The sequence below is a fragment of the Macadamia integrifolia genome, unplaced genomic scaffold (genome assembly GCF_013358625.1).
Source record: "Macadamia integrifolia cultivar HAES 741 unplaced genomic scaffold, SCU_Mint_v3 scaffold164, whole genome shotgun sequence".
NCBI lineage: Eukaryota > Viridiplantae > Streptophyta > Magnoliopsida > Proteales > Proteaceae > Macadamia > Macadamia integrifolia.
The window spans coordinates 308,784-336,592 of NW_024868286.1; the positions used below are offsets into that span (position 1 = coordinate 308,784).

General features: G+C 39.3%; 1 protein-coding gene across 1 annotated transcript in view; it reads right to left on the bottom strand.

Annotated features, from left to right (window-relative positions):
* Positions 1-5,883: 5,883 nt before the first annotated feature.
* Positions 5,884-27,809, bottom strand: part of LOC122064381 (putative transferase At1g60990, chloroplastic) — a 28,003-nt gene continuing 6,077 nt past the window's right edge. The window contains exons 2-9 of the mRNA XM_042628095.1: positions 21,780-21,881; positions 14,910-14,943; positions 12,877-12,950; positions 12,700-12,765; positions 12,513-12,577; positions 7,892-7,979; positions 7,690-7,755; positions 5,884-6,408 (exon numbers count right to left, since the gene is read on the bottom strand). Coding sequence (XP_042484029.1) covers positions 6,202-6,408; positions 7,690-7,755; positions 7,892-7,979; positions 12,513-12,577; positions 12,700-12,765; positions 12,877-12,950; positions 14,910-14,943; positions 21,780-21,881 — 702 coding nt within the window. The 3' untranslated portion in view covers positions 5,884-6,201. The remainder of the gene's footprint in view (positions 6,409-7,689; positions 7,756-7,891; positions 7,980-12,512; positions 12,578-12,699; positions 12,766-12,876; positions 12,951-14,909; positions 14,944-21,779; positions 21,882-27,809) is intronic.

Here is a 27,809-nt window from a genome sequence, read left to right on the forward strand (position 1 = left end):
AGATCGTTTATCAATTCTGGTTTGTGGCCGAAGTCTGATTTTCTGCTATTGGTTTTTGGTTGTTCTTAGTTTAAAAGTTCCTGCAGGTGGGGCTGGTTTGGTTGTCAAATCCTAGTCCTACATTAAGTGGTATCTAAGCATGGCTGGGAACAACACCCCCACCCTAGCTTCTCTTATGGAGATGCTACAGACTGAGGACTGAGATGAAGGTTGAACAGCAAACCTTACGGACTGAATTGAAGGCTGAGTTGAAGGCTGAATTGGATGCCAGGTTGTTGAATGAAGAGACCCCACCACAACAGCCTACTGGCGACTCACGTACAACACCCGAAGTAGAAACCCCATTGAATGTAGTTGCTCAGTTGACTAACAGAAGAGCAAACCCTAATCTGAGAGCACCACAGAGGGTTCCGATAGCACAACCTACTGTTGAAGAGCATGTAAGAGGATATTTTGAGACTGAGCGTCCCGTGCAACAGAGGTATTCTGGAGATTCACAGAAGGTCAAACTCGATCTGAAGGGGTTTGATGGGAGATATGACCCCCAATTGTTCTATGATTGGGTAGTGGCTTTAGACGACTTTTTGACTATTATGAGTTACCTGAGGAACGAAAGATGAAACCAGCTCGTGCTAAGCTAGTTGGGGTTGCTCGTGAGTGGTGGAGGACCTATGAGCTAGAGTTAGAAGACCGTGGTAGAGAACCTACTAGTTGGGAGGAGATGAAGCTTGAGTTATCAGATAAGTACTTGCCACGCAACTTCAGAGCTCGCATACAAGACCAGCTGAACTCTCTTCGTCAAGGGTCTATGACTGTTGCCGAGTACATGAACAAGTTTGACGTACTTTATTCTCGTACAGGCATAAGGGAGAATGAAAGGCAACTGTTATCTCGGTTTCAACTGGGATTGCGAGCTGAAATCAACAGGGGTATCGGAGTTGTTGAAGTGCACTCAGTGAGGGATTGTTTTGACAAGGCCCTACGAGCAGAGGAGCTTCTAGCACAGCCAGTTAGAAGGTTTGGGTTCCAAGCTGGGGAGGTAAAGAAGAATTTTCCAGCTATTAAACCTAGTAGCTCAGCACCTCCAAAGTCCACTGTTCCTCCACGAGCTGATCATAAAGGAAAGGCACCCATGACAGGTAGTAATAAGGTACAGTGTTTCCATTGTCAAGAGATAGGACATTTTGCTAAGTCTTGTCCGCATAAGCAGAGGGTTAATGCAGTAGCTGAGGTTGAAGACTCCAATGAGGAGGATGAGTCAGCTCTTTATCCCTACCCATTAGATGATGATGATGATGGTGGATATGACTATGATATGGAAAACACTAATGAGGATGATACCCAGGGAATAAATATTGTTACTCGCATATTGGTGGCTGAAACCAAAGGAGAGGATTGGCGACGTAACTGCATATTCTACAGCCGTATGAAGTCAGGTGAGCATACTTGTCAGATTATCATTGATAGTGGCAGTTGTGTCAACGTTGTTTCTGAAGCCTTTGTGAAGAAAGCAACCTTGAAAGCTGACCCACATCCTCAGCCTTATAAGGTATCCTTGCTGAATGGTAATACCTTAGCGGTGAATAAGAGGTGCTCAGTTCCTTTGAAACTTTACCGATATGAAGAGAAAGTTTGGTGTGATGTGATCCCAATGAAACTCACAGATGTATTGCTTGGTCGTCCCTGGATGTATGACAATGATGCCATGGTTGGAGGGAAGAAGAATCTGTGTACTTTCATGTGGAAGGGTGTTCCTACAACTTTCTATCCGGTAAATGTGCCGGCTGAAATACGGCGGAAGAGATCATTAAGGTCAAATCAGAAGGGCATTGACAATGAGAAGAAGGTATTAGCTCTGCCCACAAAGGAGTTGCTAACTATTTCCCATAAACAGTTCTTACGCACAAGTCATGAGACTGGAATGGTTATGGCACTTGTTACTAGGGAAGTCACTCCCCAACCTGAGGTAACGTATAGTGCACCTATCAGAGAGCTCCTGTCTGATTTTTCTGACTTAATCCCTGATGATCTCCCAGATGAGTTGCCTCCCATGAGAGACATACAACATGCAATTGACTTGGTACCTGGTTCGGTTTTACCCAACCTTCCTGCTTACAGACTTAGTCCTACTGAGCATGCCGAGCTGAAACGGTAAGTGGATGGGTTACTACAGAAGGGCTTCATTGAGGAGAGCTTAAGTCCTTGTGCAGTACCAGCTTTACTCACGCCAAAGAAGGATGGTTCTTGGCGTATGTGTGTGGACAGCCGTGCTATCAACAAGATAACAGTCAAGTATAGGTTTCCTATACCACGACTAGATGATATGTTGGATATGTTGTCCGGGGCAAAGGTCTTTTCCAAGTTAGATCTGAGGAGTGGCTATCATCAGATTCGCATCCGTTCTGGGGATGAGTGGAAGACCGCCTTTAAGACCAAGGATGGCTTATATGAGTGGAAAGTCATGCCGTTCGGTCTGACAAATGCACCTAGTACTTTTATGAGGGTGATGACACAGGTCCTTCGTCCCTTCATTGGTCGCTTTTTGGTTGTTTATTTTGATGACATTCTGGTATACAGTAAGAACCAAGAAGAGCATCAGGATCACTTGAGGCAAGTCTTGAGAGTACTTCGTGCTGAGAAGTTATACATTAATCTCAAGAAGTGTTCCTTCATGCTGCCCAAGGTTGTATTCCTTGGATTTATAGTGTCATCAAAGGGGGTTGAAGCTGATCCGGAGAAGATCAAAAGCATCACTGATTGGCCCACACCTAAGACTCTAACAGAAGTCCGTAGCTTCCATGGGTTGGCTTCCTTCTATAGGAGATTTATTCGGAACTTCAGTGCAGTAATGGCACCCATCACTAAATGTATGAAGTCGAGTAAAGGGAAGTTTGAATGGACAGCTGCAGCGACCAAAGCCTTCGCTCTTGTGAAAAGGAAGATGACCGAGGCACCCATCCTACGCCTACCAGATTTTGACAAGGTATTTGAGGTAGCTACAGATGCTTCACATGTTGGGCTAGGGGGAGTGATAATGCAAGGAGGACACCCCATCGCTTTTTATAGCGAAAAATTGAATGAGGCCAAGAAGCGCTATTCAACTTATGATCTGGAGTTGTATGCAGTCGTCCAAGTGCTACGCCATTGGAGGCACTACCTCATTGGTAAGGAGTTCATTTTGTACACTGATCATGAGGCCTTGAAGCACCTTCACTCACAGAAATCGATTAGCCACAGACATGCCAAATGGGTAGCCTACTTGCAGGAGTTTGTATTTGCTATGAAGTACAAGGCGGGAAAAGAGAATACAGTGGCTGATGCACTTAGCCGGAAAGTGCTCACACTTAACACATTTTCAGCACATGTTATTAACATAGATCAGATACGAGGTGAGTATACATCTGATTCTGATTTCAGCACTGTCTTTATGGAGTTACAACAAGGTGGGCAGCACCTAAAGTACTCTATTCATGATGGGTACTTGTTCTTTGGCACACGGCTTTGTATCCCAAACTCTTCCCTACGTCATCACATCATACGAGAGTTACATGGAGGAGGATTAGGAGGACATTTTGGGAAAGATAAGACTCTTGCACAGGTGACTGATCGATATTATTGGCCATGCATTGCAAAGGATGTCGATCATGTGATCAAGAGATGCCGTGTATGTCAGTTGGCAAAAGGGGGAAAACAGAACACAGGTTTATACTCTCCACTACCTGTTCCTCATGCACCGTGGCTTGATGTTAGCATGGATTTTGTTCTTGGACTACCCCCTACTAGAGAACGATATGATTCCATTATGGTGGTTGTGGACCGTTTCTCTAAGATGGCTCATTTTATACCTTGTCGTAAGACTTTTGATGCTTATCAGGTTGCAAAGCTCTTCTTCAAGGAAGTAGTACGACTACATGGGCTGCCAACTAGTATTGTATCTGACCGTGACGTTAAGTTTATGAGTTATTTTTGGAAGACATTGTGGTTGAAGACAAATACAAAGCTGAACTTTTCAACTGCATTTCATCCACAGACAGACGGACAGACAGAGGTGGTGAACCGTAGCTTGGGAAACTTGTTGAGGTGTTTGGTTCGAGACTATGAGAAGACATGGCCTTCTATTCTTGACATTGCAGAATTTGCCTACAATAGCTCAGTGAATAGGACAACAGGTCGTACTCCTTTTGAGATCTTGCTTGGAGTCCAACCTAAGCGGCCTATTGACCTTATGTCACTCCCACCCCAGGCTCGAGTTAGTATTGAAGCTGATGAGTTCTTACGTCATATCACTGAGGTGCATGCCAACGTCCGACGGCGTATTGCCTTGAACAATGAGGTGTATAAGGCTTCTGCTGATCGTCATCGGCGTTATGTGGAGTTCAAACCCGGGGACATGGTGATGATTCGAGTAAATCCTGAACGGTTTCAGACAGGTGTCAATACCAAGCTACATCCACGAAAAATGGGTCCCTACAAGGTGCTGAAACGTATAGGACCTAATGCTTATGTGCTTGAGCTGCCGGATGACATGACCATAAGCAACGTGTTTAATGTGGCTGATCTTCACCTTTATGTTGGGCATCATTCGGATGATGGAGACATGGAGCAAATGCTGAGGTTGCCTCAACTGAAGCCACCCACTTCTGAAGTTATTGAAGACGTCTTGGATGATAATTACAAGACCTCCCGCCGTGGCACCGGTTATCACACTTTTCTTGTCAAGTGGAAAGGCCGTCCCCGTAGTGACTGTACTTGGATTCATGCTGATGATTTCAAGAGGCTTGATCCCGACTTGTATGAGCACTACATGTCCCTTATCCATTCGTCGGAGTCGAATGTTTCCAAGCCGGGGAGAGTTGATGCAGATTCTTCACCAAACTATGCTTGTTTTATTAGGAATAAGTTTAGGGTTGGGTTGTATACGTGTTGGGCCTTCAGTCCATGTGGTTTGGAGTGTATTGGGCTACTTTTATGGGTCTAAACTAGGGGTTCTAAGGTTGCATACGGGATTCAGTGATTTGTTTCCTTTTCTTTAGTTTCTTTTTTAGATGGGGTTATTTAGTTTTTAATTTCAGTACCTAAATTAGTTTCTAATTTCAAGTCATTGTTAGTTTCTAATTTCTGTCTAGACTAGTTTCTATTTTCATTAGATTCTAATTTCCAGTTTTTAGTAACTTCTTGTAATCAATTTTTAGTAACTCTGATTTAGTAACTCTGAGTTACTATTACTTGTAAACCATCCCCATCATTATTATAAATAAAGGAGAGCTCTCATCATAGAGAGACGATTTTTACAATTAAAAAAAAAGAGAAGCTTCATGCTGCTGCCACTGGGTTTACTCCATGGCTATACCTTTGTGTCTGATCAAGGGTTAGGGATTGGTGTGTGATCCGATTGACACTCTGCGGCGAGAAGTCCGGGTGGGTCTTTTCTTATCTGGTTTTCTTATTGGATTCTCTTCTCCAGCAGTTCAGGTAAGTGATCAAACTTCTCTGCAGATTTCTGGGTTGGTTTTCTCTGTTTTCCTTCCTATCGGCCTAGCTGTTTTTGGAGAACCAGCCATCCGATGGCCTGCATATTCTGACCAAAGGATAATCCTATCCAGAGGGAGGATCGATCCAATTTTGGGGTCAATCAGACCACTGGATCTGCTGAAGTGAACTGTCAAGCAAATCTGGCCGATTGTCAAATCTGCGCAGATTTAGATTCTGTTTTCTGTTCTGTATTACTGTGACATTCTGGACTATTAGCATCTGTGATCTGAACCTGCTGGAGGTGTTATATTGTTATTAAAAATTCTGGTTTAATCCTAAGACTGCTGCTGATTTATTTCGCTTCTGGTTACTGTTCATTGAGATCGTTTATCAATTCTGGTTTGTGGTTGAAGTCTGATTTTGTGCTATAAGTTTGCTATTGGTTTTGGTTGTTCTTAGTTTAAAAGTTCCTGCAGTTTGGGGCTGGTTTGGTTGTCAAATCCATTCCTACATTAATTATACACAGTCAGAATTCAATTGAGATTGATGAATTCAAGTAATTACTAAAGTCCTACATGAGCAATATTTTACAAGGCTTATAATAAGCCAAGAAAAATTATTCAAATTCAAAGAAGTTGCAAATTTAATGGCAAGCTATTTCATTGTAAATGTTTTCGAATTGGTACAGCAAATTATTGGACAATCCAAGAAATATACAAGTCAAAGTAATTAAGCATCCCATTTGAGAACTGTCATCAAGAGCTTCGTACCTTGTAGAATTCTCAATCTTTCAAATGCATTAGCACCCATTGGGATGACACCAAGATTTACAAGAGCTTTCCAGACAGATCCAGCAGCAGCAGGCGACAACAACAAAGAAAACCCTTCTTCAAAAATCACACCGCCAACACCCACAGTTATTGGCATTCCATGCACCTGTGAATTATAAAGATTCCAATAAGATTCTATGTTAAAAGAATATAACAGTAAACTACAACACTACATACAGAAATAACAATAATGATCCTTGGTTTTCCCTTGCTGACATTAATGTCAGCATATATCTTTATCAAGTTCGATAACTATATCAGCATATACCTTTTGTTTAAAGTGTAATAAGGCCTAAATTATAAGTCCATAGGGGATACATGAAATTTTTGCCTCAAGTGTTTGAGTTAGATTAACATACCTATTAGATAGATATAGTTCAGGTTGGAGTCTAATTAATGTTTTTAAGTCTAGTTGGGGATAGTGCATTACTGTATTAGTCCATAAGGTTACTTATTGGTTATTTAATTCTATCAGAAACTGTTTGAAGTTTACTAAATCTCGCGTTCTTTTTATCATAAGAAAAATCATAAATCAAGCAAAGAAACCGAGAAATACCCCCCCCCTTTTTTCTTTTATTCCTCGCATCCAGGATTATGCCTGGATATTAGAAGGACCCAAAGAGAAGAGCGAAAAAAAAAATATCACTACTGCGTAAACAAAGAGTTTGAGAGTATCTTACAATCTCCAAGATCTTTTTGGGAGGAAGGGGAGCATAGATTTTCTATTTTTATGCCACATATCCTATTTTGAAACCAAGAAATCAAGTGGTTTAAACACTACTATTGAGTTTTTTATATAAGGATGTAACTCCCTATCAAATTAGACAGTTGAATAGAATTTCATTTGTGAAAGTGTGTAAATTCTGAGCTCTTCTCACCTACCCCTCTCTTCTCTCTCGCTTCTCTTTTCTTCCTATCTCTTCTTTATTCTCTCTTTCTTTCCCCATTGCCGGTTGCTGGAATATCAAAACCAGCAAGCATTTCAGCCCTTGATTCAACAAAAAAATCTGCTTATAAGTGGGTCTATGTTGTGCCATTCATAGCCCGTATTTATAAATAGAGATCTTCTACATCAAAGAAGAAAAATAATCAGCGAGTATAAGCAAATTTGCAAGAAAAAGATAATAGGAAAAAAAAAAATAGGAATTTTCTTATACTAGAGTTAAATAAATTTTAGATGTGATCCAACAAATTTATAAAAGAGTAAGAGTACACACTATCAGAAAGTAGAATATGCCTCCATACGAAACATAATAAGCTATTCCATAGAAGACGCAACCACAAGAATAAAAACTCAAGCTTATTAAAAGAAAAGAGAAAAATGCAATCTTGAGGACATTAACCTTGGAACAAGGCAAAAAAGTTCAATGGAGAATGTTGAACTTACACTATAATGTAGATGTGTGCCATATGGTTTCCCAACAAGATCACCAAGGCCTAACTCCTCCATTACCTTAAGTCAGCATAATAAAAAGCATCAGAACCAATCAAAATCCAGAATCCAAAGGGGAGAGGAGAGACAGCAAAGAAAATTCTCAAAACCCGACATAAGCTGAATCAAATTTTGGAGCATAACACAAATGCAGTACTTTGTTACTCTTAGGTCCAATGAGTACGAAAAAGCATGTTTGCTTTGTGATGTCCTGAACTTCTACCTTATCAGCAAAAAATATGTACCTATAATCATCAATAAAGATAAGAATGACCATTACACATAAATACAGATTACATATTGTCCAAAGAATACTGCCATCTATAAAATTTTATCACTAAAAGCATCACATGCAGGCTCCAGGCCACTGCCGTCTTCACATATCGAAAACACCTGGGAAATAACTTCTGCAACACATCCAAAAAGCCAAACACCCCCCACAACTGCATATGCCCAAGCCAGCCTGGTTGATGTAGTTCAATTAAAGCCCAAAATACTTAATAGGCTGGCCCATAGTTGTCAAGGTGTCATCTAGGCATCCAGGCGCCTTCTTGGGGACAAGCTGGCAGCACACCTTCTTTGATGCAAGAAAGGTCAGCGCTTTAGACGCCTTGGCATCACCTTGGACGCAGGCATCGTCTTGTGGTCTTGTGACAGCAAGTCTTAGATTTTTTGTACACTTCACAAGTTTGCATTGATCTATGTTTATTGCTCCTCTTCTGCGAAGCAGGGCTAAGGCTGCATACACTTTCCCTAGCCAACCCCATTAAGTTGGGATAAGGCTGAGTATGTTGTTGTTGTTGCTTTTTTTTTTTTTTTAATAAATATGCTTATGTTATATCCTATACTTTTTTTATTATATATTGATATTCTCATATTAGGTCATTACTAGCATAATCAAAACCAGGCTCGAAACCGTGAAATTTCGGTCGAAACCTAGAAGGTTTTGGTTGTTGGTTTCGAGGCACAATGGCCAAATTAGTTCCCAAAACTTCTAAGAAATCCTATTTTAGGCCATTTGAACATAGTGGAACCCTTAGATTTTATTTAAAAATATTAATAATAATAATTAAGTAATTAATTAATTAAAAATTAAAAAAATGGTACTTTGAATTTACAATCTAGGTTAGTAGTGTACGTTGTATGATGTTGTATACACAAAATTTAGCACTAGAACACACATAATTCAGTTAAAACAACTAAAATATGCTTTAGGAATGAATAGTTATAAAATTAGAAACCATTTCATAATTATCAAATGTTATACATGGTTCATTACAAAGATGACATATTCGCGAAATTTCGGTCAAATTGCATTGATATGGCTTCCATGTTTCATAGAAGCATACTTATATAAAATTATCATATTACATATATACTATACGCCTAAGCGGGCACTTGTTGCCTAGGTATGCATCTAACGCCTTTATCCAGTCACATTGACAACTATGGGCCGGCCCATGAACACCCCCCCCCACCACCGAGGAGGGGCTTGGATATCTACCAAAGTTGAACCTTCTAGAAGAGACCTCACAGTCTAGACCTGAGGTCAGGATTTCATCAATGGTCTCTAATCAATATGAACAAAGTAAGGATTCCTGCAAATAGACCACCAAAGCTACTTAATGGACCACTCAGCTCTGTTTTCATGCATTTCATGCAGTCCCAGAGCACAAATGTCAACACAACATGACAAGGGTTTGGGTGTGGGAACATGTGTCCAACACAATACCAATAGTTGGAAACTAGGAAATATCTTAACCAATTAGTCACACATCCACCATACTTCTAATTTGGCACATTTTAGCTATGTTACTGTACCCATACGCATACCTATACCTATACCTATTTTTGGACAGATGTCCCTGTGTCCTATTTTGGGGTCAGGTGGATCTGACTCCTCAACTCGTGCTGTAACCGATTCCCATACTGGAACCCATGTAATATAACCCTAGTATGCATCCTACTGATGACTACTTCCTTCAAACTAATTCTGTTCTACAATAGCCTTGCATTCAGTTCCTCCCTCCTTTTGTGAAAAGAAGCCGTGTGCCAGAACTACATAGAAGATGTTACTTCCTTAAGAAAAACTGGTCCATCCTAAACGTCAACAGAAGCACCAGACACCTACAAGAAGTCACAAAGAAGAAATAAATGGTTGACCGACTACTGTTCACCTTATAAAGGATACCAACACAAGGAAAAAAATCACCATCCCATGTGCCTCCTTTATTCATATGAGAAGTATTAATTTTTTGTGAGTCACATCCCAATCAAGTTCTTGGCATTTGAATGGAACATGAGTGTCCAAAGGGCCTTATCGATATAAAGAACCTTGGCCAATTCTCCAAGTCCTCCAAAGCCGCAAGGCAAATGGCAGTACATAATGGTTTGGAACTGAACCTTTCTTTTAGTTCCATGCATGGTTCGTAAACTCAGAAAAATCTCTCCAAAATCTCAGATATTTCGGTCTTTTTATACAGAAACGAAGCTGCATAATAACACAAAAAGACACAATTTCGGTCATCTCACCAAAATTTTTGGTCATTTCATTTCAAAATTTCACTCATTTTGGTCCAAAAAAAATGCAATATTTCGTCAAAATTTTGGTCTTCTCGGTCATTTCATTTCACCCTTAGCCCCCCAAAATTGCGAAGCAAAACACATGGAAAAAGTATACTATTTCAGCAAAATCTCGGTGGTTTTGAAACCATTGAAACACCGAAACAAAACGAGTTCTTAAACCTTGGTTCTCCTATCCTGAGAGTCCTTGGATGCAAGCATCCTGAAGGAGTTCTAAGAGATTCTCAAAATCCAAATCCATACATCCTTAAATCCTAGCCCAAAGTCTAAACCAAGATGATTTGATTGTGAAGTAACTGAACAAGAAGCATTCCAATAGAATATAATTTGGGAAATATTATCCTGAAGGTATCTCACATATTTTATACCTCGAAACAGATCAACTATGGTCTATGGTACACCTAATAAATTCTAGACTGCTCATCAGTCATCACCTTTTAAGTCACCGTTTCAGTTGCACTTTGTTTCACTACACCAATGCATTACTGGATCCATGTGATTGAAATAACTAGCCTCTGATACTAGTTTCACCAGAATGTCATCCATTCGTCACTTTGAGGGTATCACATTAACCTTAGGATCTGCAGCTTGTCCATTTCTTTTTCTCTTTTTTTTTTTTTTTTTTTTTTCTTTTTTTTTTTTTTTTTTTTCTTCCCTCCTTTTCATTTTATTACTATTATTTTTGTTTTCAATGTGTATATGACTATATGTTGGAGTTGGAGGTATTTAGGGTCATAATGATGACCAACAGAATACCTTTAGGCTTAACAGAATAAATTTCAATCTCAATCGCTCTTTCTATCCATCAGAACAACAGCTTATAGACCAACGAGTAATGCGTCCCTGCTTTCCCACATCCAACTCTAAAAGAAACCATTACTCCGTCACTAAAGGTCACATATTCCAGAAAACTCTCTTAAGTCTTTAAGAAAAGAAGTTTCTCCAAGTTACATCTGCTTCAAGCCAGCCCAGTTCTGTAAGACTGAAGATCGCAACATTCTTCCCTAACTGTAACAGTCACTTCAAACAGAATGCTATGACTTTCAGCCATTTAGGATAAATGCTTCCTCCAACTTCACCATGGTTGACACATACTAGCAAGGTTGTGGCTGGAATGGGTGTTTGTACTTAGACAAGGTTTCTTGTAGAATTGCTTCTAGGAAAGAAGTGAAATAGAGGTGTATTAGTGCTTTTCCATCCACCATTCTGACTGGCTGAAGTTGGAGGATGGAACATATCCCGATTCTTGTGACAATCTTGGTGATCCTAACATCCAACCATGAAATTCCTATCTTTCCCAGTAAGAACGAAACCCTAAGGTGACAAATAAGACCCAAAGAAGGGATATAATAAGTAAAAAGAAACTCAAAAGGCTTGAAAGCTAACATGGGGCACAAAACAGTTCCACAGGAACACGTTAAGTAATGGAAAAAACAGCAATAAGCCGAAGGAGAAACCCAAGAAAGCAAGAGAAATTAAGGGGAAGATTGAAACAACAGTCGAAAAAATCAAGAGGAAACACAAAGATATGCAAAACAAGATGTGTGGGCAGGTTTTAAACAACTGAAACCCTAAGATCAAAGCTTCAACAGCATATGAATGATCCAGAAAAGTCCTTGATCACAAATCCCCAAAGCCCTTTTATGGTACTTTAGACCTGGAACAGCCAATAGGATTATATTATTTGGAATCATAATTGTACCCTCAACCTCTAATAACTATTCACTTGTTAAGTACAACAGGCCCAAGAACTATACTAATGATGCTTATAGTAGTGATTAAGTAATGAAGATAAATATAAGTAATGCTCATTTGACTGCCCCTCATGCTCCTATATCAATAGCCCTAGCCCAAGTTCCCAACAATGAGATGTTAGCTACATGAATACTGTCTTGCCATTCCACTACATCTACACCCACATCTAGCAACAGTAAGCAGGAAATTAACAAAAACCCATTGATAGGACTGCTTTAGTGAGGCCCATAACAACAATGTGCATGGTTTTTCCTTTTTTCCTTAGAGCATTCAATAAACTAACCCAATAGAAAGAGGAAAAGGGAAAACAAGAACAAAAAGATTCTGAAGCATGTCACTTATGTAAATGAACAACTTATCTAACCCAAATAAAAGCATGCCACAAAAAAGAAAAAAAAGATCCAATCCATGCAAGAAAGGATAGAATTTGATAAGCGTACTTTGTAAGCATTTCAGTTATACTTTTTCCTGTAAGAGGCGAAACCACCAATGTAATCGCATTTTTCTGTGAAATTTACATGAACAAATCGAGTTGATTAATAAAGTACTTTAGCAGCTACTACTTCAAGAGATGACGCTCAACGCAGATAACTAAATATTGTCAAACAAATTTGACACAACAATTACCATAACCCATGCGTGAGCAATGTCTATTGTACGAGCGGTTGGCGTAACAAAAACGGTGTCACATCCCTCCATGTGTAAAATGAAACAAAAAGGAAATAGTAGTTTTAGTTAACGTATCATTATCATGAGAACAAAATTAAATAAGTAGATGGGAAAAGTAACGTTTCAGGAACTAACCTGTCCTTCACGGAGGCTTTCAAAATTTGCTGTGCTTTGGTTTTGAAGAAACTGAATCCGGTCTTCTCCTGTGACTGCATATCAATAAAAAAACCACATTTTTTCACTAAGGAAAGTAACAGATGAAATGAAAACCAGTGCAGCATATCGAGCTACAAAAGATCCACTTGTGTATTACAACGTAACAAACACTTCACCTGGGGAAGACTCCACATCTAAAGAGAAGAACAAAAGCACTAGAACATTATGCAAAACACAACCAACATAATGCAGGAAGATATCCTCTGTACATCATCAGTTGGAACCTAAAGACTGGCCAAATTTGACAATAGTAGCATCAGGTTGGTAGCTGGCATAGAGCTTTAAACAGACTCCCATGCAAATCCCAACAATTTCCTTACAGCTCATGCAAAGCGCATTTCATAGATGAGACAATGAATGTAGTCAATAACAGGGACATTGGAAAGTGAACCCATAGAACTAAGAAGTAACGAGTCGGAATGATGGTTGGTTACTTGGTTCCCATAAAAATAATTGCAGCAGTTTCCATGTTATATTGGACAATTGCAGTAGAGAAACTGGTTCAGGAGAACAGGATTAGCTGCATCACATACAATGCGGGAGTTTGGAAGAGAATAGAAGCATATCATTGGGATAGCAACTAACACAATGTAATATAGAATTGTAGTACAAGTGAAAAGGCACAAAAACTACGGAGATTGATGGCAAAACGTTAGCATACATCAATGAACAACATGTTAATGTTGCAAATGAGTAGGAGACATACATAATTCATTAAATGTAAAATTCATTGAAGAAGTCTTCCGTACTCTAGGCAGCTCAGGTAAATCACCCTGAAGGGAGGCAAATCCACCCCCTTCCCCAAGAAAAATTCTCTTTAAGCGTTAAAGCTTGAAAGTGAAAACAATTGAAGAAAAAATAGTAGATAGGGTATTGTAATTTAGGCATGCCTTAGGTGTTCAGATAATAACCCTGATTAAGGCATATGCAGTTCATGAAGAGTTAAACAAAAGTTACTAGGTCAATCAAAAAGGAGACAAGCAAAAATCCTGAGGTTAAAGAGAAGTGGAGGAAAGTTCTCAACTCCCCTTCATTATTTGTTTAGTCCTCAAAACAAGGGGTTTTAGGTAATTTTCCTAGGGGAAATAAAATGTTTATATTTTATCTATATATATCTGAGAACCACAGCTTGGACCACTTGGATTTTTTAAACCATTAAACAGTTCAAACATTTTGGCCATCATGCTGATTAGGACGATTCCCTCACTTGACAACTATTGAGTCACTGGATGTCATAACTCATAAGAACATTGGATAGGGAAGATTCAACCAGTCAATGTTTGGGAAGTAATGATTGAACCATCAGTTCTAGCCTTGTTTCATAGAACACTGAAGCAAAGTACTTCTGCTGTTACATTAGTTAATAATTTCAGATATAACTTGTAGTACATAATGTGGAAATTTGGACAAACAATGCTGATCAGACCCAGAATTCCACCTGAATATAGTATTGGACGCCATGGTCAAGAAGTTTCATTGGAACTTTATATTTCTAGTTTCTACTTTCTAGGACTATATAGCTTATGAAGTAATCAATCTCCCCACCCCTCACCCACAATATGATAGATCCACCAATATAACATCAGATTATACAACGAGCAATCAACAAGAAACTTTCTTTGAAAGATGGCAACTACTGAGAAACTAAAAGGAATCCTGCATATAGCATTCAATCATTATCAACCAAAGTAAATAATGCAACCAATGTTGGTTCATGTTATTTTTGTTTGAAGTGCATCCCATCAGTAAATTGTCGAAGTAAATGGCACAATTGTAACGCCTTTCATGAGTACTGCCCCCAATTATATCTCATGCAATGCCCTTAAAATATAGAAATATCTCTTTTCTCTTGTTACAACTTACAATGAAATAAATACAGAAATGTCTCTCTTGCTGAATGCCTAATGTAAAACATCAGGAAAGAACAGAATGTATAATGGGGAAGAGGATACCTCTTATACGACCAAAATGTGTAAGGTCCACAACCTAAGATTGTGAAAGAAATGGAATCACAATAGATGAATAAAATTGATACGCATTCACCAAATGAAGAGTTTTCTAAAGGTGAAGCAGTAATGATTAGACGAGTACAATTTCACAAATAGATTCCACTTCAAAATTTTGGTGAAGAAAAGCAACTACATCCAAGCTGTTAAGCTCACTTAATGAAGAATTTAGATTGTCTCGTTCAATTATAAATGGAATTCATATAAATGCTAAAACTAATAAAAAGTATTCAAACATTTGGAAGTAAAAGCAAGCACCAGCTGTTAATGACCTTACAAGGATAGTAGAGGAATTAAAATGATAATTTACAGCCTCGTTATTCTCATGAAAACTCCTCATATAGAATATGATGAAGATATTGTCGGTGGTGGGGAATGCCGGATAAAAATTTTGCATTCCTAGACCGTGGATTTGTGGAACATGCAATATAGGTTTGAAAAAATACACACAAGAGGGGTTTAAGTAACCTCAAAATCCACAAACGCAGGTTATCCGAAGGATTGCAGTAATTGAACTGGCTACCCTACACGGGCAACGAGGATCAACGCAGCAGAGATGTTCCTCTGAATTAGGGTTTCACAAATTCTAGCACTCAAAACCTAGAGAGAGAGAGAGAGGCTGCCACAATTTTGGGGATTCTAAGACCCTAAAATCGTTGGCTATTAGAGAATATCATATATCTTTCTCCTCCTCAACCACATACATAACTATATACAGAGTGTCCTCTAGCAGTCTCACATGTTGAGTGTGCTAGCCAAGTGGTGTGATCCTATAGGGTGTTCCCACTGAGGTTGCACAAGGTGAGTCGAATTCTTCTTTACTAATTTTTTTTGGTTTTTTTGGGCGAACGGAAAATATATTAAAGACAGAAAAAGAGAGGAAATACAAATACAACAGACAAAACCAAATTGGCTAAACAAGGGAAAGGACCCTAACCAAAGGAAATCAGCCCACTCGGAGTGGGACAAAAACAAACCCTATGAGTAGGGCCAAACAAACCCAAGACCCCAAGGAAGGGGGGAAGAAACAAACGAAAGAACATACAAGGGATACAACAAAAAGGGGGAAGGGGAAAAAACAAAGAGAATGAAAAAGGGGGGGAAAGAACGAGGGGGAGAAAAGCGGGAGGTCCCATGAGGAAGCCAGATGTCTATTCTTGCTTGTGTTTGCACAAACTGCAGAACTTTTTTCCTCCTTTTTCAGGAAACAAACCTTAGCCCAACTTAAAGGATGAAGGAAATCAGTGCTATCACTAGCCTTCCAGTGAAAAGAAGACATAAGAGAATCAATCTTAGAAGAGATAGCAACAGGAAGGAAAAAACCCTAGACCAATAAATGTAGGCACTTTGCATGACATATCTAATAAGCTCAAAGTGACCTACAAAGGAAAGTTACTTTCCAAAGCTAAAATCCACTGGTAAAGGTACGAATGTTGTGACCTGGTGGTCAAGCGGTCGAAACAGCCTCTCGACATTCTTGGGGTAAGGTTGTGTAGTTCTCGCCCTCGGACCTCGCACATGCAAGAGCCTCGTGCACTGGGTACGCCCTTATTTTAAAGGCTCCGCAACACCCCAAAGTAAGAGAGGCTTTTGAGGGTTAATACGAAGGCTAGACATGGCAGAGAAGGAAGAAAGGGCTTCAGAAATGACATGAACGGATTGAAGATTTGCTTTTGCAAAAATCATGAGATCATCTGCAAATGAGAGATGGGTAAACTTCAAAGCCTTACACAATGGATGGATCCCTCCTCAATTTTTATCAAAAGGGATTTTGGAGAGGCCTTCCATAGCAATAACGAAAAGCAAGGGATAGATGGGACAACCCTGTCTAATACCAACTTTTTAGAATTGAAAAAAACAATGGGGGGACCCATTGACAAGCATATAGAAGTGAGTAGAAGAGATGCACTTATAAAATTTGGAGAGAAATCCATTCTCTCAAGAATCAGGTAAATAAAGTCTCATCTAATAGAATCAAAGGCCTTGGGGATATCCAACTTGAGGAGAATGGAGGGTTGATGGTTTGTCCTATCAAAGCCTCTAAAAATTTCATGGCATAAAAGAATGTTGTCAACAACATTCCTTCGCGGGATGAAAGCAGCCTAGTTATAACTCACCAAATCACCAATAGCCATCTTAAGACTATTTGCAATTAATTTTGCAATAAACTTGTATGGAAGGTTAGCAAAAGAGATGGGACGAAAGGAGGAAACTTGGTAAAACCCCTCAAGCTTAGAGACTAGGCAAATGAAGGTCTGGTTAATGTAACTAATCTGTTGTGGATTGAAGAAGCTACGCACTGCTTTAACTAGATCATCCTTAATAATATCCCAAGCCGCAAGGAAGAAGCCAAGGCTGAAGCCATCAGTCATCTACAATATTTAGTATTATTTACCCATTAAACAACACTAATTAATAACATGTACATCCTTAAGTGATAGAAAATATTATATTTAAGTACCTCCATTTCAACAAAATCACACAACGGATTTTCGGGTATATAATACAACCCTCGAAAACACTAATCTACCAAAATAGCCAATACAAAGAACCTCGACCATTGATTGGACATAAAACATTTTTTAACTAAAATTAATAATAATAATAATAATAATATACCCAAGGCCTATAATTGCCTTAAAAGGTCCAATATGCATACGTTATTGGACCTTTTGAACAAGAGTGAAAAAGATCTTATGGAAATAAAGATCTTGGCCTAGATTAAATAAAAAATTAAATTCATTTGCAAACAATTTACAAAACAACCACCAAGCAAGGAATTTCATCCAATTATTGTCAGTAAGTTCTCACAGGATATTCTCTATAATCGGGAAGTGGATTCTATGTCAAGCATCTCCTTCACTCACAAATACACATCATAAATATGGCCTACCAGTATATAGTTAGTGTAAACATCAAACATTGGCACACCAAGATGCACAAAGTATACCTATAGTGGTCAGGACCTCTCATGTAAAGGGACTAACTATCAAAGAGCCTTGATGCATAAACAACTGACAATAACCCATGCAAAACTCTCACTAAGATCATGTCCAACGCCCATACAATATGAATACTCAAGTCTATATTATTGAATCACATTCCAAGAATGATACAACGCGACAAGCCTATGAACAGTATGCCTAATATTGTACAGAGTTGTGGACACTTTAAGGTATAAACTTAGGACAACACATCGCACATAAAATGATTATGCAAATCAATATGCATAAATAGGGTTTGATGAACACATATCCAACAGATAAAAAAATACTGATTGAGGAAGATAACAAAAAACTAGTATGAAAGAAATCAAATGCAAATACAAGCAACAACCTGTAGGTAGCATCCTAAATACATAAACTGGAATATCCTCGTAAATGTCTTAGGATTCACAATCATGTGTTCAATCCACAATGCCCCAAAGGATGGCCTGTTTCCTCCTCTCCCCCCCCCCCCCAAAAAAAAAAAAAGGAGTAACGGTAGAGAGAGAGAGAGAAGAAGAAAAGTCAATTCCATAGGCCTTCTATTGAGATCTTAAACTTTAGTGTAATCAGTATGGAGCTAGTAAACCAGGCTTGGTAGGACATTTGAAGAAGATAAGGTTCAAACAACAACAAACTCAGCCTTATCCCAATAAAATGGGGTTGGCTACATGGATTCAAACAAAGACAAAATATTAAACATAATAGTTAAAAGGAAAGAACACCACTACAACAACTCATAAATAAACTACCTAAATGTTGTCGGCTACATCGATCCTTGGCCTCCAAACAGCTCTATTTGAGGTCATCTTAGGCCTGCTCCTAGCTCTTTTAGCTCCTTTAATCTGAATCAAATCACTCCTTCAAATTGGTGCATTCCAAGACCTCCGTTGAACATGGTCATGCCATCTCAAACGACTTTCTCGAAGCTTATCCTATACCATGGCAACTCCCGAATCCACTCTAATATAGTCATTCCTTACTTTATCCTTCCTAGTTTTGCCGCACATCCATCTCGACAGATTCATCTCCGCAACACTTAGTTTATCTATATGACGCTTCTTAACTGGCCAACATTCCGCCCCAATACATTATAGCCAGTCATACAACTATCCTAGAATTTTTCTTCAAGCTTTAAAGGGATACATTGATCACACAACACTCCGAACACGCCACTCCATTTCATCCATGACACTTTCATTCTTTGTGAAACATCATCCACTTTAATTCTTTGTGAAACATCATCCTCTAACCTTATCTTTATTAAAGGAAGATATGGTTATTCAATATAATCATAATGGAATGGAAATCATGGAATGCATCAACTAGACAACAGCTCCTCTCAAGTTCATCAACCCAGCTCTAATCCTACTATTACATCCTCTTCCATCTCTCCCTCCACATTGATGATTTGATCAAGGTAACAAAACTGGCCACAGTAGGGTATACTAGGTCACCAATCTTCAGCACCCCTCCATTCCTTAACCTTTTTTTTTTCCACTAATGTTGCATTCTATATATACTGTTGTAGGCTTGTAGCACAGCTCATTTACTCCCTTTAATTATAAAGCATCTCTCCACTATTCTAATTCATTTACCCGTATTTAATTTTTTCAATCAAAACTATAACATCAACAAACAGCATACACCATGACACTTCATCTTTTTCATTCTATTGAATTCATCCATGACCAATACAAAGAGGTATGTGATCAATACTAGCCCTGGTGTAATCCACCAAGACCACCATGATTGAAAACATTTTACATGTATGCACACATTCAAAAATAGTAGGTCCTATTTGATAGCATAAAGGGGTTTTGAGGGTCTAGACCTTCATTTAACTACACACCAATCTACACTTAATTAGATGCTCCCAGGTACAAACTAACACCCTCTAGTAATTCAATTCATACTTTTCAAGTTCTTTTTTATGTTTATATTCCATTTCATTGCAGCTTTCACTATCCCCTACTCTAAACATTTACATGTATAAAACATATATTTCGTATTTGTATTAGCAAAAATCAAAATAATAGAAAGAACAAATCTAGCTTTCTAGAATTGCCAAACCTGGAGAGAAGTAGGCAAAAGCTACACCAGAAATGTGTTGCCTTAATCAGATCACCTATGGCCCACACAGCTGGTATCAAAGGATTTTCTTTCATAAAAGATAAATGCAACTAAGAGACATAATTTATTTTGACTTCAAAGGTCAACACCAAATGTAATAAAACTCATCCACTTTCATGTATTTATATTTACACTTTCACATAAAGTAAAGTTGGTTTACACAACCCCCTTGCTCCTTGGCCCAAGATTGTCTGGTTCAAAGGCCATATCCCTTGTTACAGCTTTATCGCTTGGAGAGCCCTCTCCAACTGTCCCAACCCAATCCTTTCTCATCCACAAACACAGTCATGTCCTGCTAGCTTGCTGCCTCTTCCATAATGAGATTGAAGACTACAACCATCTCTTCTTCAACTGCCCCTTCTCCTCCTTCATTGGAAAATAGTCATCTCCAACTGCTGGCCCCGCAAATGTCGCATCCTCCCCCTCCTAAGAGAGTGGTCATGGGTTGACATCATGGTTTTAAGTATCGGTACGTACCGTACTGTATCGGTCAATACGTATCTATATCAGCCCTTACCGATACGATACACACTGATACGAAACATGGAATTTTTTAAATCCTTTTGTATCAATATGTATCATACGATACATACCGATACACACCGATAAGTACCGATACTCTATGAAAAATTAAAACTTGAGGTGAAATGTATGTTTCAGTATGTATCGGTGCGTATCGGTATGTATCGACCGATACATACCGATACGGTACGATAAGTAGCGATACAGTGCACTACGGTCATATATTGGCCAAGATGGGTCATTTTTATAAAAAAAACACGATTTATTGAGGGGATTTTGTCCCCACAGCCATTTTTCTCTCTACCTAAAGTGGAAATCAAGGTTGGAAACAAGGATTTTACATTTATGGGACGAACCTTATTTTCTTGGTGCGATACTCTCAATTTAGTATTTATGCATAATACATGTTATATATAGCTTTTTTTTACTATTGTTTTTGCAAAAGTGTATAAAAATGTGTTTTCTATCCATTTATGTGCGTTTCTTTAGCGTATCTTAGCGTATCTCCGATACGATATGATACCTTCCGATACATATCTTAATTTTGGCCAACCGATTCGGTGACTGATACCGATGCTTTAATCCTTGGTTGACATGACCTTTGCTGGAAGCTCCATTGTGACACCGTTGGAAAACTTGCCTTCTGTGCTACTAGCAACCACATTTGGATGGAATGCAATTTTCGAAGATGGAATGCTTTTTGACATGATTTGGATTTTTTTATGTCAATTCCAAGCTTTCTTTGCTCCCCCCATAGCCATGTAAGGAACTCCCTAAGGAACAGGCCTATTATTGTTGTTTGAGGTTTGGCCTCATCCATTTTGCACCCTTCCTCCCCCCTCCTTCCTAGGTTGCTTTGTGCTTTGCTGTTTGTGCTTGTATTGTTTTACTTTTCCCCTTGGGGCTCTGTATTATTCCTTTTTTCCTCTTTGTAATGATATTTTTATTCATCCAAAAAAAAAAAGGATGGTTTACCAAGTTTCACCTGACTAATTCAGATTGAACTCTAACAAGAGAATCACATTTTTTGTAACAACAACCGCTCTTGTAGATCACATATTAGACAGATGCCATTTCAAAGGCCAACCTTTTTTTACTATTTCAGATGTACATGGAACAAAATAACAAAAAACACAATGTTATATAACATTTATTTAGGAAAAAAGTAGAAATATACCACGACTTCATCATCAACCGCCTTGAGAGCAATATCATCATTGCCAAATGTTTCGACAGTTCCATCTTCTGAAATATTTGCCCCCAAATCTGCCATCATTTCCTGAAAAGAATCACAAAAATTAAGGTCAAATGGGAAAAAATGCATAGGTCAGACAGACTGCAGCAAACAAGAAAACTACAAGATCTACAAAGCATGTGCACACACACACACACACAGAGAAAAGCAAGCAACTAAAGTGTGGATGATCATTTCAAATGAATGTCCAAACAAGAACGTCAGAAAGAGCATCTTACTCGTAATGGTGCTATTCTTCCCACACAGGAAGCTGCATGAGGACATCATTTAACTTTGACACAAGGAACTTAAGAAGAAATTGAACAACTCAGCCATGGGATCAGGAGGGATGAGATACAGAATCTTCCCTTTAGAGATGTGTAATTTACAAAGTTTTCTCGAAAAAAAATTTTGTTGAATGGACACAAGACTCTGATAGAAGTCCTGAATCATGGCAGCAAGGAGTTTCAAATTTCAGAACTGGTTCCAGCCAAGGTTGGTATCAAAATATTTCCATGATTTGGATGAATTTTTAATCATATCGCCAATGTTTCAGTAAGTTCTATTACATCTTCAGCAGATTCTAACCAAAGGAACCAAAATATGTTGATCTGGTTCATTGTAAGACTGAAAATTTTGAAGTGCTTGAAACTGAAATTTGTCAACATTTAGAGTCATCCATGGAACGTGGAGCTGGCACCATGCACCAAAATCAAGCAATTATAATTACCAGGGTTTCTATTCTACAATGTGTGTCTGGAAAGGACAATCCCAACTTGGAATAAATAACATCTCTTCCATCTTTTGAAATATAGTGTGGAGATCCAGCCACAAAGTTTCCCTTATACTGTTAAGTTTTCTTCAGGCTTTGTTTTAGATTACAAAGAGAAGACCACTATACAACTCGTACTCATTCTGTAGTACTAGAGATAATAGGAAGACAAAAAAATAGAACACATCCATCATTACCTTCATATAAGCCTTAATCCATCAATTATATGGCATGCTGTAGAAACGCAACCCTAAAACGATGCAGAAGATAATGGAAAAACAAAACAAACAATGCACACGGATTTTACGAGGTTCGGCAAGGTTGCCTACGTCCCCGGTGAGATGAGATCCTGCTTCACTATCAATGGAGAATAGGGTTACAACGCTCATCCTCACACCTCTCAGTATTGCTTGCATTACAGAGAAAGAAACCCTCGCTACAAATATATAGCGAAAAAACCCTAATCCGGATTAAACTACAATTGCCCTCAAATAAAAAATTCGAGCGGGGGGCTGCGCCCCGCTACACCCCCTGCTATGCAGGAGGGCCTCCTGCCCCCCTTGCAACCCCCACGGCCCGCTAACCGGCTAGCGGGACCGTCGTCCTGCCTGTCTAGGTGCTGCACCAGTACTCCCTGGATTAAACTGCGATGGAATACAAAACATCATACACCAACAATCTCCACCTTGGCTTGAATTCTGTCGAGCCTCCTGTAAAGATAACTTGTAGACGTCTTCATCATTGTACCTCATTAGAAGTACAAACCCGCACCTGTTTGGTGCGTCCCTCATCTTCAACAATGAGTAATATTAATCAAGTCCAAACAGGACTCGAACTTCTCTGTAGTAACTGGCTTTGTAAACATATCTGCAGGATTGAGATCTGTATGAATTTTTCTCAAGTGAATACTGCCTTCTGACACAAGCTCCCTGATCTTGTGAAATCTCACATCAATATGCTTTGTCCTTGCATGAAACACTTGATTCTTTGCAAGATGTATGGCACTCTGACTGTCACAATGTAACACTACACCTCCTTGCTCCAACCCCAACTCACGAACTAGTCCAGCCAACCAGACTCCTTCCTTGGCAGCCTCAACTGCTGCCATGTACTCTGCCTCTGTAGTGGACAATGCAATTGTAGACTGAAGCATCGCCCTCCATGATATAGGTCCACCAGCCAATGTAAACACATACCCTGTAGTAGACCTCCTCTTGTCTAAATCACCAGCATAGTCAGAATCAACATAACCTGCCAATTCTGTAGAGCTTCCCTTGCCACTGAACATAACACCTATATCTTTAGTCTTGCTCAAATATCTGAAGATCCACTTAATTGCATTCCAATGCTCCTTCCCTGGATTACTCATGTATCTGCTAACAACACTGACTGCATGAGACAAATCCGGCCTGCTACAAACCATAGCATACATGAGACTCCCAACTGCGCTAGCATAAGGGACTTGAGACATCTGCTCCACCTCCTCATGTGTTGTAGGGCATTCCCTTTCAGATAACTTGAAGTGGCCAGCTAACGAAGTGCTAACCGGCTTAGCCTTTTCCATATTGAAACGCTCTAGCACCTTTTCAATATACCTCTTCTGAGTTACCCAAAGTTTACCTGCATTTCTATCTCTAAGGATTTCCATGCCAAGGATCTTCTTAGCGGCACCAAGATCCTTCATCTCAAATTCAGCACTCAACAAAGACTTCAAAGAGACTATATCATGTTTGTTCTTTGCAGCAATGGGCATGTCATCAACATAAAGCATCAACAAAATAATGGAATTATCACTTGACACTTTATAATAAACACAACTATCATACTCACTTCTTGTGTAGCCAATCTTCATCATGTGGGAATCAAAGCGCTTGTACCACTGCCTAGGAGTTTGCTTAAGGCCATAAAGCGACCTCTTAAGCAGACAAACATAGTCTTCCTTTCCCTGCACCTTGAAACCTTCAGGCTGCTCCATGTAAATCTGTTCCTCCAAGTCACCATGAAGAAATGCAGTTTTCACATCAAGTTGTTCAAGCTCTAAATCATACATGGCCACCAACGCAAGTAGTACCCTGATCGAAGTGTGTTTCACCACCGGAGAAAATATTTCATTGTAGTCTATCCCCTCCTTCTGTGCATAGCCCTTGGCTACAAGTCTGGCCTTATACCTTTCACGCTCCTTCTCAGATGCTGCCTCTTTCTTACGAAAGACCCATTTACAACCAATGATTTTTCTTCCCTTGGGTTTTTCCACAATCTCCCAAGTCTTGTTCTTCTGTAGAGATTCCATTTCCTCCATCATAGCTATCATCCATTTATCATGATGTGCATCACTCAAAGCATCATGGTAGGAAGATGGATCACCTGTACCTACAGTGAGGGCATAGGCAACCATGTCCTCAAACCCGTATCTCGTAGGTGCTTTGTGAGTACGCTTCCCTTTACCCTTTGCCACAGTATAGGGAACTTCTACTGTTTCCTGTTGTCCTGGTAAGTCACTTGATGACTCATTCTCTCTTATTGTTTCTAACTCACCTAACTCCACCTGCACAGTAGAACCTTCTTTATTTTCATCAACTGCTTGTGAATTGTAATTTGACTTCACTATATAAGACTCATCAAACACAACGTCTCTGCTAACCACAACTTTCTGTGAACTTGGATCCCACAACTTGAATCCCTTTACACCTTTCTTAAAACCAAGAAAGATACATTGCTTAGACTTTGAGTCTAACTTGGAACGCTGCTCACTCTCAACATGCGCATAGGCTGGACAACCAAATATTTTTAGAATAGAATAATCTACTGGTTTTCCTGTCCATACCTCTTAAGGAATTTTTCAATCAATCGCTTTTGATGGAGACCTATTGATGAGGAAACATGCCATGTTCACTGCTTTTGCCCAAAATCTCTTGCTCAACCCTGCATTCAGCCTCATACTCCGAGCCCTTTCTAGAAATGTTCTGTTCATCCTTTCAGCTACATCATTTTGCTGTGGTATCTTTGAAATCGTGAAGTGACGTGTAATCCCTTCAGCTTTGCACAATTCTAGAAACGGCTTGTATGTGTACTCTCCTCCATTATCTGTTCTCAAGTATTTAATTTTCTTTCCTGTCTTCCTTTCTACCTCAGCCTTCAATTCCTTAAATTTAGTGAACACCTCACTTTTATGCTTCATGAAGTAGATCCAGACTTTCCTTGAGTAATCATCAACAAAGGTCACGAAGTATTCTGCCCCACCTTTAGATTTTGTTGTTGAAGAACCCCATACATCGTTGTGTACATAATCAAGCACCCCTTTACTCTTATGTTTTGCAGTTTTGAAACTAACCTTGCACTGTTTTCCGAACACACAATACTTGCAGAAGTTCAGTTTACAAGTTTTTTACTCCCTTCAACATTTTCCTTTTATGAAGCTCCATCAATCCTCTTTCTCCCATATGCCCTAACTGCATATGCCACAGATAGGTATCATCTGTATCAAATACTGCATCTGTAGTCACAGATGCTCCACCTATAACTTTGCTCCTTATGAGTCTGTATAGGTTTTCTGCTAGCTGTCACTTCATGACAACCATTACACCCTTAATAACTTTGAGAACTCCACCTTCTGCTATGTACTTACAGCCATTTGAGTCAAGTGCCCCCAAATATATTAAGTTTTTCCTTAATTCTGGTACATATCTCACATCTGCTAAGGTTCTTACTATCCCATCAAACATCTTGATTTTGATAGTGTCTATCCCAATGGTCTTGCATACGGCATCATTCCTCATTAGGACAGACCCACCATTATATGGTCGATATGTATCAAACCAATCCTTATGTGGACATATGTGATATGAACATCCAGAATCTAAAATCCAAGAATCAGAAGGTTGATTCTTACCTGATGATATAGAGCGTACATCTCCATCATCTCCATCTGAATTGTCAGCCACGCTAGCTTCCTCAGATGCCTTATCTACACCTTTCTTCTTTAAGTCCGCCTTCATTTTCAAGCACTCTCTCTTCAGATGACCTCCTTCTTGCAATAGTAATAAGAGACCTTTGTCTTTGCCCCTTTTGATTTCGATCGACTCTTCCCAGATCCCTTCTGATTTGATCTCCCTCTTTCCTGCTCCTTGTCACCTCCGAAAAAACCTTCTCCTTGAGATTTCGTACTACTGGCCTTCTTCCTTGTATCATTGGACATGAGGGTAGCTAGGACTTCATCCATCTCAAGGGTCTCCTTTCCGTACAAGAGAGTCGTCACTAGGTGATCATATGATTCTGGGAGCGACGACAACAATAGTAACGCCTTGTCTTCATCCTCGATCTTAACCTCTAGGTTTGCAAGTTTACTTACGATCTGATTGAACATGTTAAGATGCTCTAATAGATCCGTACCTTCCTCCATCTGTAGAGAATACAATTGCTTCTTCACGAACAACTTGTTCGTTAAGGACTTCGTCATGTAGATGCTTTCAAGTTTCGCCCATAACTGCGGTGCAGATTCGATACCCACAATATATTGTAGGGCATCATCAGAAAGATTTAATCGAATAGCACTTACTGCCTTTTCCTCCATCTCTTCCAAATCTTCGTCAGTAATTTTTGCAGGTTTCTTCGACTTCCCTAACAACGTTTTCGCCAAACCCTGCTGTATTAAAAGACCCTTCATCCTTTGACGCCAGAGGGTAAAATTGTTCTTCCCATTAAACCTCTCAGTGTCATACTTGACATTCGATCCCTTCCTTGCCATCGTGATAGTAAACCCTAGGAAACGGAAACCTAGAGCTCTGATACCAATTTGTAGAAATGCAACCCTAAAACGATGTAGAAGATAATAGAAAAACAAAACAAACAATGCACATGGATTTTACGAGGTTCGGCAAGGTTTCCTAAGTCCCCGGTGAGATGAGATCCTGCTTCACTATCAATGGAGAATAGGGTTACAGCGCTCGTCCTCACTATCAATGGAGAATAGGGACTGCCGTCCTGCCTGTCTAGGTGCTACACCAGTACTCCCTGGATTAAACTGCGATGGAATACAAGACATCATACACCAACAATAACAACTAAAGTTAATCCATTATGTGCAAAAGCAAAGGTTCTATAAATTTTATGTAAACATCTAGATTGACTAATTGTCTCCAACATACAACAATCTATCATGATTCGAATAGGAGGCATACAACATTGTAGGGGTGCAACAGGGC